This window comes from Sphaeramia orbicularis, unplaced genomic scaffold, assembly GCF_902148855.1.
Source record: "Sphaeramia orbicularis unplaced genomic scaffold, fSphaOr1.1, whole genome shotgun sequence".
In the NCBI taxonomy this organism is placed as follows: Eukaryota; Metazoa; Chordata; class Actinopteri; order Kurtiformes; family Apogonidae; genus Sphaeramia; species Sphaeramia orbicularis.
This window is the reverse complement of record NW_021941672.1, coordinates 31175-44965: the sequence shown is the minus strand read 5'-3', so window position 1 is coordinate 44965 and position 13791 is coordinate 31175. Positions and strand designations below refer to the sequence as shown.

The window sequence follows — 13791 nt, the reverse complement described above, 5'->3', positions numbered from 1 at the left end:
AGAAATACAAAAGAACAAAAAAGGGAGCTGTAAAATAAGTATAACATAAAAACCATTGGAGCAAGACTAAAAAGGACTGATAAATGTTGCTTAATTTCACTATGTAATTTTTTGGCTGATTTATGAGAATTTTTTGAAGCGATGAAAAAAAAAAAACTGTTCAAAATCATTTATGAACCATTTAAAAGAGGGCTTAGAATTTTCCATTTATTACAATGAATATGATATTTACAAAAAAGAACAATTATATTAATAAGATCAGATACAGACAAATTCAAATTATCTATAAAATAAAGAATATCAACAGTATCAAGCAATGGTACATCATCAATTTGAAGAAACAGCCAATTCTTGATGTCAAACCAAAATTCCCAAGTAATTAGACTTAAAAAAAAAAAAAAAAAAATGTTCTAATGTTTCCTCAGACTTGGCACAGAAGGAGATAGCTTCTCCTTCAAATTTACACTTTTTGACAAATTCCGCAAAAGGAACTGCCTTAAGTTCAGGAAGTAGTGGGGCTGTGCATAGAGCCCATTTGGCTCCTAAACTAAAATGAGGCTGAACGTTTTAAGAGCATGTCTAGTAAGAGATTCTGGTTCTAGTCACTAGGTGGCAATGTTGGCTAAGCTACTCTTTTCCACAGGCAGTAGATGAGGATGCTGGAAGCCAGAGCCAGTAGAGACCAGCAACACACCCTCTTCACATGACCCTCCAAGTCCTGCTTCACCCCAAACCGGGACACGAAACCACTCTGTGACAGCAGAAGGGAACCAAACATTTCCATTAGATGTTAGAAACTTGAGGTAAGTTAAATGGACTGACTGCTCAGATGTTCCCAGGATTGTCCTGGAATGCACCATGGGAATGGAATGAATTAACTTTTCACTTGAACTTTTCTTTGTTTTGTGGCTTTCTTATGTTGATAATTTGCCATAGGCATTGCTTTTAGGGAACTGAAAAATAAAGTTTATTGAGTTTATAAAAGTTTATTAATATTAAAGTAATTTATCCAAAGTCTCATCAAACTGAAATGTGGTAGTACTTTAAGCAATATCACCTGCTGTATTTTACTCATTAATGTTAATTTACGGGTTGCAGGGAGGACTACTGTCTATGCAAACAGTTATACCTCCTTTGTGTGTCTGACAAAGTCACACATCTTGAGCAGTCTCTGTTTTGTCTTGATGACAACAAGACAAGTGGGTGAACAGCTATGCAAAAATATTCTGGTACCATTCATTCATTCATTCATTTTTTGTTCCGCTTAGAGCAGTGTTTTTCCACCTTGGGGTTGAGACCCCATGTGGGGTTGCCAGGAATTGATAAAATTGATTAAAAAAAAATTAAAAATCTTGCAAATTATAAATATATGGTGAGTTGAGGGAGACAATCACGGTACATGAAAGACATAACAAACTGAAGCTGAAACTGAAGCACTGTGGTACCGTTTATCTTTCAAATGTTCATTGTGGTCGGTTCAAGATGCTGCAGCTCTTTCATAATTCATAGTTTGAGTTATTGTTGTTCAGTATTAATTTGCAGCCTTGTAAATACAAGCTGGACTGACTGTACATATCCTAACCTAGGAAAATAAAATTCTCCTGCACAAGCAGTAATCTCAGTCTGGCATTTCTGCTTCTGTCCATAATAATATAAATTATATAGCCTAAATGTCATCTAAAATTGGCGTTTATTTGCAACATAGTATTTACAGCTATTACATGATCAAAACCAAATTAATTTTAGCCAAACAAAATGTCTCAGTTTTGAATGTAAGAGGTCGCCAGAAATTTGTGATGTTAAAATGGGGTCACAAGCCAAAAAAGATTGGGAACCACTGTCTTAGAGGGTCGCATAGATGATGAGGATGATGATGATGATGGAGCCTACCCTGATACAAGCCAAACAAAACTTATCACAAAAGAAGGGAACAATGCTCCAGGTATGTCAGTTAATTTTCTTTTTCTTTTTGCATTGTCATAAATAGGCTCCAACACCTATAATATTGTAGATAGGCTCCACCATCCCCGTGACCCTCCAGAGGATAAACCAGTATGGAAAATGACTGAATGAACATTTATCATTTGCATTAAACATGTATCAAAGAGAACAACAGGTATTTCTTATAGATGCATAAACAGCTCCAATTATCTGCTGATCAGCAAAAGCAAGAAAAATATATATAAGCTGTCCATCACAGTGCTGGAGAAACATCAGGCAATTCAGATGAAAATGTAGGAATACAAAGACGTTTAGTAGTTGTTTTGTGGGGGAAAAAGAGTGACCAAATTACACTTTTAAGGCGGTCGGCACAAAAGAATAGAAAAGCTCCCGTCTTCAGTGAAGTGATTTTATACTTCTGAGAAGGAAGAAGTCCAATTTCCCCATTGTGGGATCAACAAAGTCTAATCTAATCTAAATGTACAGTACAGTGCAAAAGTTTTATTACACCTTTGTCTTTGTTGTTTGTGCAGGGTTGAAATGATCATGCATACTTATTTCTCCTTCAATTTACTACTGCAGTCAAGTGGACCACACTTTAAAAATCTATGTGCGTCTATTCTAGACATTACAGTACAGAAAAAAAATTGAACGCTTGATAATGGAGACTTTGAACCCCTATAAAATCATTTCCTTAAGAGGTCACAAAATAATTCCAATGTATTATTGTTCAGACTGATGAATACTATGAGTCTGATGCATTTTCAAGAACATTTATTGTCAAAATTATTAATTCAAATGTAAAGTCTATGAAATAATCAATGTCGATCAAGTAATTTTCTAAACTTTGAACCCTTATAAAATAATTTCCTTAAGAGGTCACAGAATAATTCCATTGATCATTTCATGATTTTTATCTTTCAATTATTATTAATTTTGACAGTACTTCTTCTTGAAAATGTATCAGATTAATAGTGCTCACCAGTGTGAACAAAATAGCATTTTAAGTGTTGTCTGACCTCTTCACATAATGTTTTTATGTAGATCTAAAAATGGAGAAATGAGCCAATCAGCACATAATCTTTCATGTAACTTACCTTTAAATTATTAATTATTTTTGAAAATGCATCAGACCCATTGTACTCATTAGTCTGAACAATAATCCATTGGAATTATTCTGTGACCTCTTAGGGAAATGATTTTATAAGGGTTCAAAGTCTCCATTATCAAGCGTTCATCTTTTCCCGCACCGTAATGTCTAGAATAGACCTGCATATATTTTTAAAATGAGGCTCACTTGACTGCAGTAATTTACTTCAGATACAACAAGAAAATGCAGGAAATATGTGCACAGCTTTAAAACACACAAAAAAACTCAGCTAAATGTGTTATAAAGGTTAAAGCAGTGTAGTCCAGGGTATACCTACTTATTTTTCAGTCAACATTGTGTATACCAACTTCTAAATCCCCCTGATGTTCAGTAGTATCTGCAGCCAAATTGCCCATTTTTCCCCTAGGATGGTGAAGCCATGACCCGCCCTACTCTGCCTCTAATTGGCTAGTACTTGATGCCTTCACTGATTAGATTGGTTAACTTCAGGCATGAGGACTGATGAGCCAATCAGAGGCAGAGTGGGGTGGGTCATGCAGAGGAAAATATTGCTGACTAGCGCTGGCCACCTCAGGAACCTGATTGGACACCTCAGGTGCCAAACTGTCAATGTTTTGTATGCATCTGTAGCTTCAATAAAGATGTATAAAAAGGCAGACAGACAGACAGAAAGAAAGAAAGAACTGTTCTTCTCGCCGTTGTCTGTTTCTGGGGTGAAAACTCAGCACTGCCCCTGGAAGCTTGGAGCACTTCTGTTGTGTGAGTGGATATGCAGCATTTTCTTCTTACATTTATTTCAGTTTCTGCAGCACTCATTTCTTACAGTGCGTTTCCGTATTTGCAAAACGTTTCTGTATTTGCAGCATTTTCCTCTAGCATTTGTTTTCTTATATGCAGCACGTTCTTTTAATATGCAAGCTAACTAGCGCTGGCCATCTCTGGAACCTGATTGGACATCTCAGGTACCAGTGCCACCCCAGTTGATTGACAGGTCACTGCATGTGACTAAAGACTAAAGATGCATTATTATTGGAAAAGTGGACGAGAAAGGCAAAAAAAAAACGTATTTCAAGTAAGTGACACATATCGTGAGAACCTACTTTCATGGAACACATAATTCTGAGGTAAGTTTTAAGGTGGTTTCCAAATGAGTCACTGTTAAACTACTGGTCATATGACCCCACATTTAGAGAAGAGATTTTGTTGCCAATAGCTAAACTGTGTGGCTAGGCCAACGTTATGAAAAGCTAATGTTATCCTATGTTTGCCTCATGTTGAATACATTTACATTCATGCTGCTTGTGTGACCAGTAACACCTACAAACTGCGCCTGATCAAGTCATGATCATTTTATAATAGTGAGCAAATACTACTGTTGGATTTTTGGGTAAACTAAACAGAGTAGTCCTACATGTCACTGCTTCTAAAACAGGGTGTTTTTTCTTTTTTCTGGACTACTTTAAAAAAAAAAAAAAAAAAAAAGAGACTATACCCACTTCTCCAGGGACCACTACTCCACTGGGTTAAGTCACTATTTAGTGTGACCCCTAACCCCATGACAAGACAGAGCACAAATAATTAGAAACATCTGACGTGTTTGTCTGCTTTCAAAATAATTACTGTCCCTACTTAATAAATAAATAAATTATTGGAACTAAAACAAGGTCACTTTTGCCTCTCCCCGTGTGTGATACTAAATTGGTTTCCTAGGTTTAATTACCCATCCTCCCTTGTCCCGTATCTCAGGGCAGATGACCCTCTCCACGTAGCCCCCCACACACTCCTTCAGCTGGGTTAGGACAGCCTCCATGCCTCTCTCATGGCAGTGCAACGCCATCTGTCCGGCCAGCACATACACTGATAGCACGGCGCTCCAGGCCAGGTCCCGCCGCTGTCCCCCAGGGACAGGGGGGAAGAAATGCTCGTCCAGGATGCTCACGAGCATGGGGCAGGCCGTGGTCTCCCTCACATCCTGGAAGACACGTGGCCAGCGCCTGAAGAAGATGGGGAAGCGGATAAGGAGTTCATCACCGGCATGACGAAGGGCTGCGGTGCATGCCGTAGGGGCCGGTCCCATGGCACCATCTGCTCCCCCTGTGGTTACATAGTCTATGTAGTCATGGGCCATGAGAAAAGCCTCCCTCACTAGCGGGTCAGGACTGTTCAGGCCCAGTTTGGACTCTGGAACCTCTGACTGGCACATGGTCACCTCTTACCGCCACTTCATTAATCACCTCTCTGTGGTCTCATACAACAGCATCGCCATTTTGTCAGTCGCATCATCGGGCCATTCTCATATGAGGACACTGTTCATGGGAAATAAATGAAAACACACATTAGCGACCTTACAAGTACATGCTCTACTGTCACTTCCAACTAAGAAACAATTTAACAGGTGGATAGTGGTGGAGTTTTGCAGATTTCCAACTGAATACTGAATACGTAGCTTCACCCTCCCCTAAAAATGCAAAAAGGCCTAGACTCACACATCTCAGGATGAAAAATCTCCCATTAAACTTTAAGGAAATATTGATGTTTATTTGTCAAATCAGCATGAACAGGACATCTTACAAGCTGTAACCATGACGTGTCCCAATATTTTTGTCCATATGGTTTAAAAACATCAATATTTCCTTAAAGTTTAATGGGAGATTTTTCTTCCTTAGTGAGATGTGAAGAAAGTATATGGTTAGTTGTGGTAGAAAATTATTTACAGTCAGAGCACAAAAAAGTATTTTCAAAATGTAGAGGAAGAACATTTGAAATCATAAGGCCCTTTTCCACCAAAAACACCAGGAACTTTTATTACCAGGACCTTTTTTTTTTTTTTTTACCTGGGTAACAAAATCTGTGTGCTTTGCATTTCCATCACACCCAAAGTTGTTCAAATCAGGCTGATGACATAGGGGGAGAGGTAAAAGAAACTGCAGTACAGTTCATGTACATTCAGAAACTAAGCTCTAGCACAATAAAATTACACTGTACTTTATGTGGACGGTTTGGGTTTAACGTTTTGCTGGTTGCTGAATCACTTAATGCCTCTGGAATACCTTTTAAATGAAGTTAACCATCATTACATGTCCTTAATTCCTATTTAAATGGTAGAACATGTATTTTCAACTTCTCAGTCATTAAACTAATCATGTCTAACTTTAAGTGTGATGGATGGTCCTTTTTTATTTCTGTTGTTTTATAGATATAGTCCAGGTTCAACCCTAAAGTCATACAGATTTACTCAAATACCTGCATTTAATGCTACTGCGTATTACTTAAAAAAGTATTTCTTTTCTACTTATATTTTGATGCCTTGTAAATGAACAGACAAAATTAGGTTAGAATTTTTTTTTTTTTTTTTTTTTATTAAAAATTGAAACAAAACCAAAAGTACAAAAAAAAAACAAGGTGTCTTGAGATTAAAAGGGAAATAAACATCTGTGAAAGGATCAGGCTTCTGGACCAGTGTCTGCACCAGCTGGTCCAGGACAGCCAGTCTGGAACTCCATGGTCCCTCTCCCTTTTTCGCTTTCCTACATGAAAAGTAATAAACATTCAAAAATGAATAACAGAACACATGATGACAGAATCCTACAACTATGATGTGATATGTGAAATGTCTTATTTGGACCATTGTAAACAGCAGGAGACAATGGACCAGGGCACAAACAAGCCGATGTTTGGAAGAAGAGGTGAGTCTGTCCAGTCCATTTCAGGTGGAAATCACAATACTTGCAGAATAAATCAGTGTTCCGCTCACAGCGACAACACGAATACATCCAGTTCTCTGATTTAGGTTTAGCGTCAGACTGTTGACCAGTAAGCATTAACATTAGGGTAACCCGACTTTTGACTAAAGAATTGGTGGTACTGTGACAGCATGCAACGAACTAAACAGTGAATATTTCTGATATACATGCTATTTGTTCAGCGACAGTTGTGGTCCTTTAGTTTCTTATAATCCTGCATAAGTTTCTTCAGCTTTTCTTGTATATCTTTAGGCTTGTGTCTTACATTTGGCTCCGACAGCTAATTTTACTCGAACCTTGATCGTTTCGTGTCAGCAATTCAAAGTCCGTCTGAATTTCATCCTCTGCAAAAATGCTCAAAAGAGCCTGGACCTCGTCATCCGTCCACTTGTCATTACTTCTCTTTTGGTCCATTTTCCGAATTATCAAAATAAAAAGCTTGTGGAAATGAAATAAAAAATGAATGAAATAGTGGCGAATGAAAGAGTGGTGAAATGAATGTGGAAAGTGCAAGTGTAGTCCACCAATTAGCGTTCTCCAGCACACAGCCCCACCCCTTAGAATTCTGGGTAATCTGAAAAGTACCACCTCCCTACCAGGAACTTCTTCAGGGAAAGTTTGGGGACGAAGGAAAGACCTGGGTAATTTAGATGGAAACGCACTTGGGTTTTTCAAAGTTCAGGGTAATGCTCACACTTCCTGCAAAAGTCCCTGCGGTGGAAAAGGGCATATAGTCATGGATTAAAAAAAAAAAAAGAAAAGAAAAAAAATTAATGTTGAGAGAAATTAGGTAAAAAACCATCTCAGAGGCATTTTGGAAGTAAAGGTAACAATTTAAACAAAACTAACCAATGTAATGCAATGATATTTATCACAATATAAAACTACTGACGCCTTGACCCGTAGGGAGTTATGGGTCATATTAATATCGACATCTAGGGACTGAAGCTAGTAAATACATCATTTCAGTTTTTAACTTGATTTCCCACACTGGGGGTGTTCGGGCACATTGTCGCAGGGGGTTTGGAATAAGAAAGCTGAGAGGGGTGTGTCAGCAACCCCTTGGACAGACCCCCGGATTGAGGTCCATTGTATAACAGTATGGAAGGCATACCTCGCCTGTCCCAACCTGATACCTGGGGTTCACGGGTAACTTGCTAGTCCACACATCATTAGTGAGGGGACTTTATCAACTTCTGTTGATGTACAGCATCAGGGTCAGTCCATTTTCACTTTTATTTTTTTTTATGTTGCTAAGGGAAACAGGAGACTGTTGTTGCAGAGTGGATCATTAGTGCATGCAGTCGTATGTATCTATATCACACTGCTCACTTACTGTACCAGTCAGGTGAAATTGGATAATTTTCCACGGCACACCTGATGATTTCTCACGGCACACTAATGTGCTGCGGCACACTGGTTGGGAAACACTGGGCTATTGTGTTCCAAAATTACTTTATTCCAAAATATTGGTCCCATCAACTTGGTATTTAATGTGGAGATGGGACTTTTCAAAAACCATAGCTAACAAATTGGCCTGTTAAAAATGTCTCAATTTCTCAGAACTGTGCAGACACACACACACAAACACACATGCTCTGAGACATTCCAGTAGTATGATATAGATATGACATTTGTCATTATTGTTTTGTATCCCAGGCCCCTGTTAGAAAAGAAACACCCGAATTCAATGTGTTTGAATACTTTTGTCCATATAGTGTGTGAATGTCGCTTGACTAAACTATTTAATTGGACTTTTGTCTTTGTCCCAGTCTACATGCACAGGAGCATAATCAATTTTTCTTGATCAATTTTGTTGAAATTCATGTCGCCTCCACTACGATAGTTGGCAATATGCGCTCTTTTAACTTGTTACCGTTCACCATCACAGCCACAACAATAGTCAATAGTGAGCTAGCAATCAACCAAGAAGTAAACTAGCACAACAATGGACAACATTGTAAAGTTGTACATAGTGTACTTTTAGTCCGCTCTATTTTTTTGTGCAGACGAAATGCATGATGTTTGACTTCGAGGCCAGAATTTGGGTCAGAACACCTGGTCCCATTCTGGTCCGACTGGTCTGTTTACATACAGGCGTAGACTGACTTTCAATCATATTATCTAAGTGTGTTAGTCCGACTAGTAAAACTTTGATTTCAGATGAGCTAACATGTTTACAATGTACTTTTAAGTCCAGTTTCAGTAGGGGTAATGTAATAATTTGGGTTTTTTAAGTGTCATGTAAACATACTGACTGGATTGTGTAGTATGTGTTTTTTTTATGTAGTTACGGAGATGTTAAAGCTGAAGAAGCCAGAAATCAGAAGGAAAATGAACACCCTCCTGTAGATTTCTCCTCTGTGTCCAACTCAAACCCCTAATTATGAAGACAGATGATGTAATGTATTTTCATGCCGGTACAGAAAAGTAAAGACAAAATATGATGGTTATGAGCAGTCGATTCTGTGATGAGATACAGAGTAGAACAATAGAGTTGTGTCTGACAGAAGCTTAACAGTGATCTGTAATTTATTAAAGCTGTCACTCACATATTTATACCCAAATCACAACTGAAAAGGCCCATGATCATCCAAAATGTTCTGTCATAGTCTGTAAACAGTGTCATGAGGACTAGCATAGATCTAGTTTTCCTCTCAGAACTGAAAGATGATAATGGAAGTATCATATATTGAGGCTCCATCCACAAGAATGTCAAAAACTGCTCCAAATCCAAAAGTTTTGGAAACGCTGCTTTCGTTTGTTGCAGTGTCAACTTTTGGAAATGCTGACTGACCCCTACACTTGTTACTTCTTGATTCTTTGAGGCGTCATCCTTAAATACTAGCAGTTAATTCATCATCAATAGTGAATTACAGGTGTTTCCATCCTTATTGTCTCTATTAGCAGCTGTTTAATAGTGCATTTTTATCATGTTACTACCAATGATATTCCCAGCAGATAAACTGTTATTCCTACAACTTTTGACAATATCTGCATCCAGCAGTGTTGTCAACATTATATGTGCTTCAGGCATGTTTCAATGTTCATAATTCTGTGACTCTTCTGTGAATTATTTGTGGATGGAGATCATTTACTTTTAAAATGCAAATGTATTACTGTAAATGTAGTCTGAGATGTTGACTCTGGTCTCGTATCTAGTAGTACATGGGTGGTAAATATGCGGCCAAAAACCAGCCTGTCAGAGGGTCCAATCTGGCCCATGGAATGAATTTGGAATGAAAGTTGGAATGAAGTTATTAAAGGGGAACTAGGCAACATTTTACTGTTTTGGTTCTTTGTCGCTTTTTAAGTAGCCCTTTTCTTGGCAGAGCACCCCTTACAGTTTCAGAGTACATATTTACTGTCATTACACCCCCCCCCCCCCCGCCGTTAACCCTCCCCCTCCGACAATGTACATATGTTTTCAATGAAGCCAGCGACAAGAAGAAAAAAAATTGTGATCGAATACACTACTGGAGCAAAGCAGAATGGGAAACTTCAGCCAGACATTGAAGTTTCGGACATTTGTTTTCACTTCACAGAGGAGGTCGCGGAACCAGAGCTGCTGTTAAGCCCTGCGGCCAATGTTAGCAGCTCGGTGCTAGCGGCTGCAGACGCATCCACAACTGGCGTGTCATTGTGATCTGTCCATCTGGATCGCCAGGGGGGATGTGCGGACAGGAACCCCCTGGCCATCCGGGGGGACAGGTCACATTGACACGCCAGTCATGGGTGCAGGGACCGGCGGTCTGCAACCACTAACACCACACTGCTAATGTTAGCGGCACAACTTGAGAGCTAACTGGTGGCCTGAGACTCGTTCTGCAGCCAATAGCACCATGCCACTAACATTAGCTGCTCAACTCAACAGTCAGTGGTGTCAAAACCATTTTAGTTCAGTGGTCTCATACAGATCAATTAGGATTGAGGAGATGACATAATGACCAGTAGCCCTGCCCCATTTCACTGTTTTGAACTTACATGCGCCAACAGTCCCATAGTAGCGCGTTCATTGGTTTTGTAAATTGTCTGTAAAATCCGTCTGATCAAAGATGCCTAGGAGACACTGCTGCATTGAAAACTGTTCCAGTTACTCCTATGATTGACACACATACGTGGAACAAGAATGTAGGAGGAAACGTTAAAAACAAGCAAAACAGTGTTTTCACAGTCATCGGGCTTGTAGATCACCAAACCTTGAACCCAGCCACAGCAAAACTATTCATAGCTGTCAAGGGACTTAAGGCTTTTGAATTCTTCTGCTGTGTAGTAACTTATGCCGAAAACAAGATAGTTAACTAACTGCATGTTAGATGCTGTTGCCCATAGTAACTGCTAGCTTGTAAGTTCAAAATGGCGCATCCTGCCAGATATGTCATGTGATGTGACATATGTCCTCATTCCTAATTTGATCTCAAGTGGATTGGATCAGTAAAATACTACCATAAAACCTATAAATGATGACAACTCAAAAAATGTTATTAATGTAAACAATGAACAAGGTGTGGCAACCTTGTTGTGAAAAAGGGCTCTACAATTAAAATTGAATTGGACTGAACTACCTGACATTTCCTAAGTGGAATTTTACCTATGTTATGTCTGTTATTAAATGTTTTGTGTCTTTGTAGATCCACTGTGATCTGCAAGTTGTAATGCACATGTGTAAATGAGAAACTACGGCAGAATATTGTTAAAATTGTACTTTTACTTTTTTGTACTAAAATAAAGAGAAAAATTATCTAGGTAATTTTGCTATTATTTTAGTGGTCTGGCCTGCTTGAGCTAATTTTGGGCTGTATGTGGCCCCTGAACTAAAATGAGTTTGACCCCCCTGTATTAGTAGATGACGAATGACAACAGCCATAAAATGGAAAATGAATTCCTGCAGAAACATGGTGGCACAACAGGGTGGACTGTGCAGAAGATGACTCACTTTGACTGTAGATATAAACAACTCATTTTAAGGTAACAAAAACACAATTCTCAGGTGACTAATGAAAACATAATTCTGTATTTTCCAGTTCTGTAGTCAGACCACTCTAAATTTACCCTCTGAACCTTTAAAACTCACCTCTTCATTCAGGAACACAGACGATAATGCACACATACGCGCGATAAAAAACAAAACGGTGGCAGGTGAAGCAGTGTTGTGGTCCAGAGGAGCCGATTTGTGTCTGCTGAAGTCAGAGTGGGTCACCCAGTCCCCTTCACCTGCTAAATATAGACCCCTTGTTGGAAACTGACACCGATCTTCAACCTCACACACACAATCACAGCTACCCTGACACACATCCCCATTCCAACGTTAGTAGCAAGGCTAAATAAAGAGCACAGAGAGGAACAGGTTAGCATTACAGCCACAGCACAGTTGTACGAGCAGTGGCATGGCCATTACAGTCAGGTATCACACACGGAAAACACAGGAGAAAAGTCAATGTTCCCTCATTCATTTTCAGTAATTCACTAATGGCAGTTGTAGTTTGTATTATGTAGATTATAATTTAGATTTACAATGAGGAGTGGTGCTAGTTTTAGTTGTAAAAGATGCAATCAGATTTACTGATTTCTGATCATTACGTCAAGCATATTAGAAAGAAAGTTGAAAGAAAAGACGAATAATAATTGATTAAAAAAAAACATATATATATATATATATATACACACACACACACACACACACACACACACACACATATATATATATATATATATATATATATATATGTATATATAAGGAATTTACAATATTAACAAATGGTGATGGAGAGACGGGGCAACACAGTGGTGCAATGGTTACACTGCAAAACAGGCCTGTACAAAAATAAGAAAATGAAACTCATTATTGGGTTAAAATGTCTTATTTCAAGTAAAATTATCTGCCAGTCCAGCAAGAAATTGCACTTATCAAGTATTCTTAAAATAAGAAAATGTTATCAAAGGATTATAGAATGCTAAAATTCTTATTTTGAACAGAATATACTTGTTTCAAGTCTTCATAGTAAGATTTTTTTCCCAACATTCTTTTTATTGAAGTCAAGGCATGCCAAAATGGCAATCATACAAGAAAAAAAAAGACAACACTTGTAGATTTTCTACATAACAAAAGCCACAGTACCCACCCCATCCTTCCCCCCACCCTACAGAGCCCCAGGCAATGCATCCTCATCTAGCATTAAATAAATAAATAAGCAAAACAAAGAAAAAAAACCTGTAGAGGCAATAATATTAGTAGGTAGGACACTAATCAGGCATGAATAATTAAACAAAAAGAAGACAGGAGTGCAGTTGGTCTACAAGGTGGATTTCAGAGCAAATGGGGTTGTGTTGTGCTGGGCTGGGTCATGGACATGTCATCCCTCATGATCCAGCTTAGAACTCATAAATTCATGAGTTATCCCGGAGAGTTTTTAGTGTGTTAATAAAGGCCATTACTGGGTTCCAGGTGGAGTAGAAGAGGTTTCTGGACCCCCTGAGTGTGTATTTAACCTTTTCAAGACTTAGATGGAGTATGAGGTCACTCATCCATAAGGAGGTGCTGGGTGGTTTGGGGGATTTCCATTGCAGGAGAAGCCTCTGACAGGCAAGTAGAGTCGTGAATGCTACAATGTCTTTGTGCTTATTGATAATCTGCTGGTCAGAAGGTGATATTCCAAAAATGGCAGAATAGATGTTAGGTTGCAGGTTAAGGTTCAGTGCCCATGACAGAATACTAAAAACTGTTGACCAGTAGTCAGAGAGGGAAGGACATGACCAAAACATGTGTGTTAGTGTAGCTGGAGCATTATGACATCTGCTACAATTCTCATCAACACTGGAATTGATTCTGGCTAGCCGAGATTTGGAGAGGTAGGTATGATGCAAGACCTTAAATTGAATTACACCTAGTGGTCATAGACAGAGGCTCAATGGCAAACACAAACAAAAGTGGACAAAGTGGGCATCCCTGACGTGTCCCTCGTGATAGTGAGAAAAATTCTGAGCGCTTCCCATTCG

General features: G+C 38.8%; 1 protein-coding gene across 1 annotated transcript; it reads right to left on the bottom strand.

The window, feature by feature from the left end:
• Positions 1–413: 413 nt before the first annotated feature.
• On the bottom strand, positions 414–11961 carry LOC115416771 (apoptosis regulator Bcl-2-like). The gene is made up of 3 exons (XM_030130630.1): positions 11870–11961; positions 4773–5358; positions 414–751 (listed from the first exon to the last, which is right to left on the bottom strand). The coding sequence occupies exons 2-3, from the start codon at positions 5253–5255 to the stop codon at positions 623–625; spliced, it is 612 nt and encodes a 203-aa protein (XP_029986490.1). The 5' UTR covers positions 5256–5358; positions 11870–11961; the 3' UTR covers positions 414–622.
• Positions 11962–13791: the final 1830 nt, after the last annotated feature.

Bases quoted from the DNA above. Each gene is read 5' to 3' on its own strand.
- LOC115416771 (XM_030130630.1), bottom strand. From the start codon at position 5,255: ATGTGCCAGTCAGAGGTTCCAGAGTCCAAACTGGGCCTGAACAGTCCT. The intron at 752-4,772 runs GTAATTAAACCT...CTGCTGTCACAG, and splicing joins TACGGGACAAGGGAGGATGG to AGTGGTTTCGTGTCCCGGTT.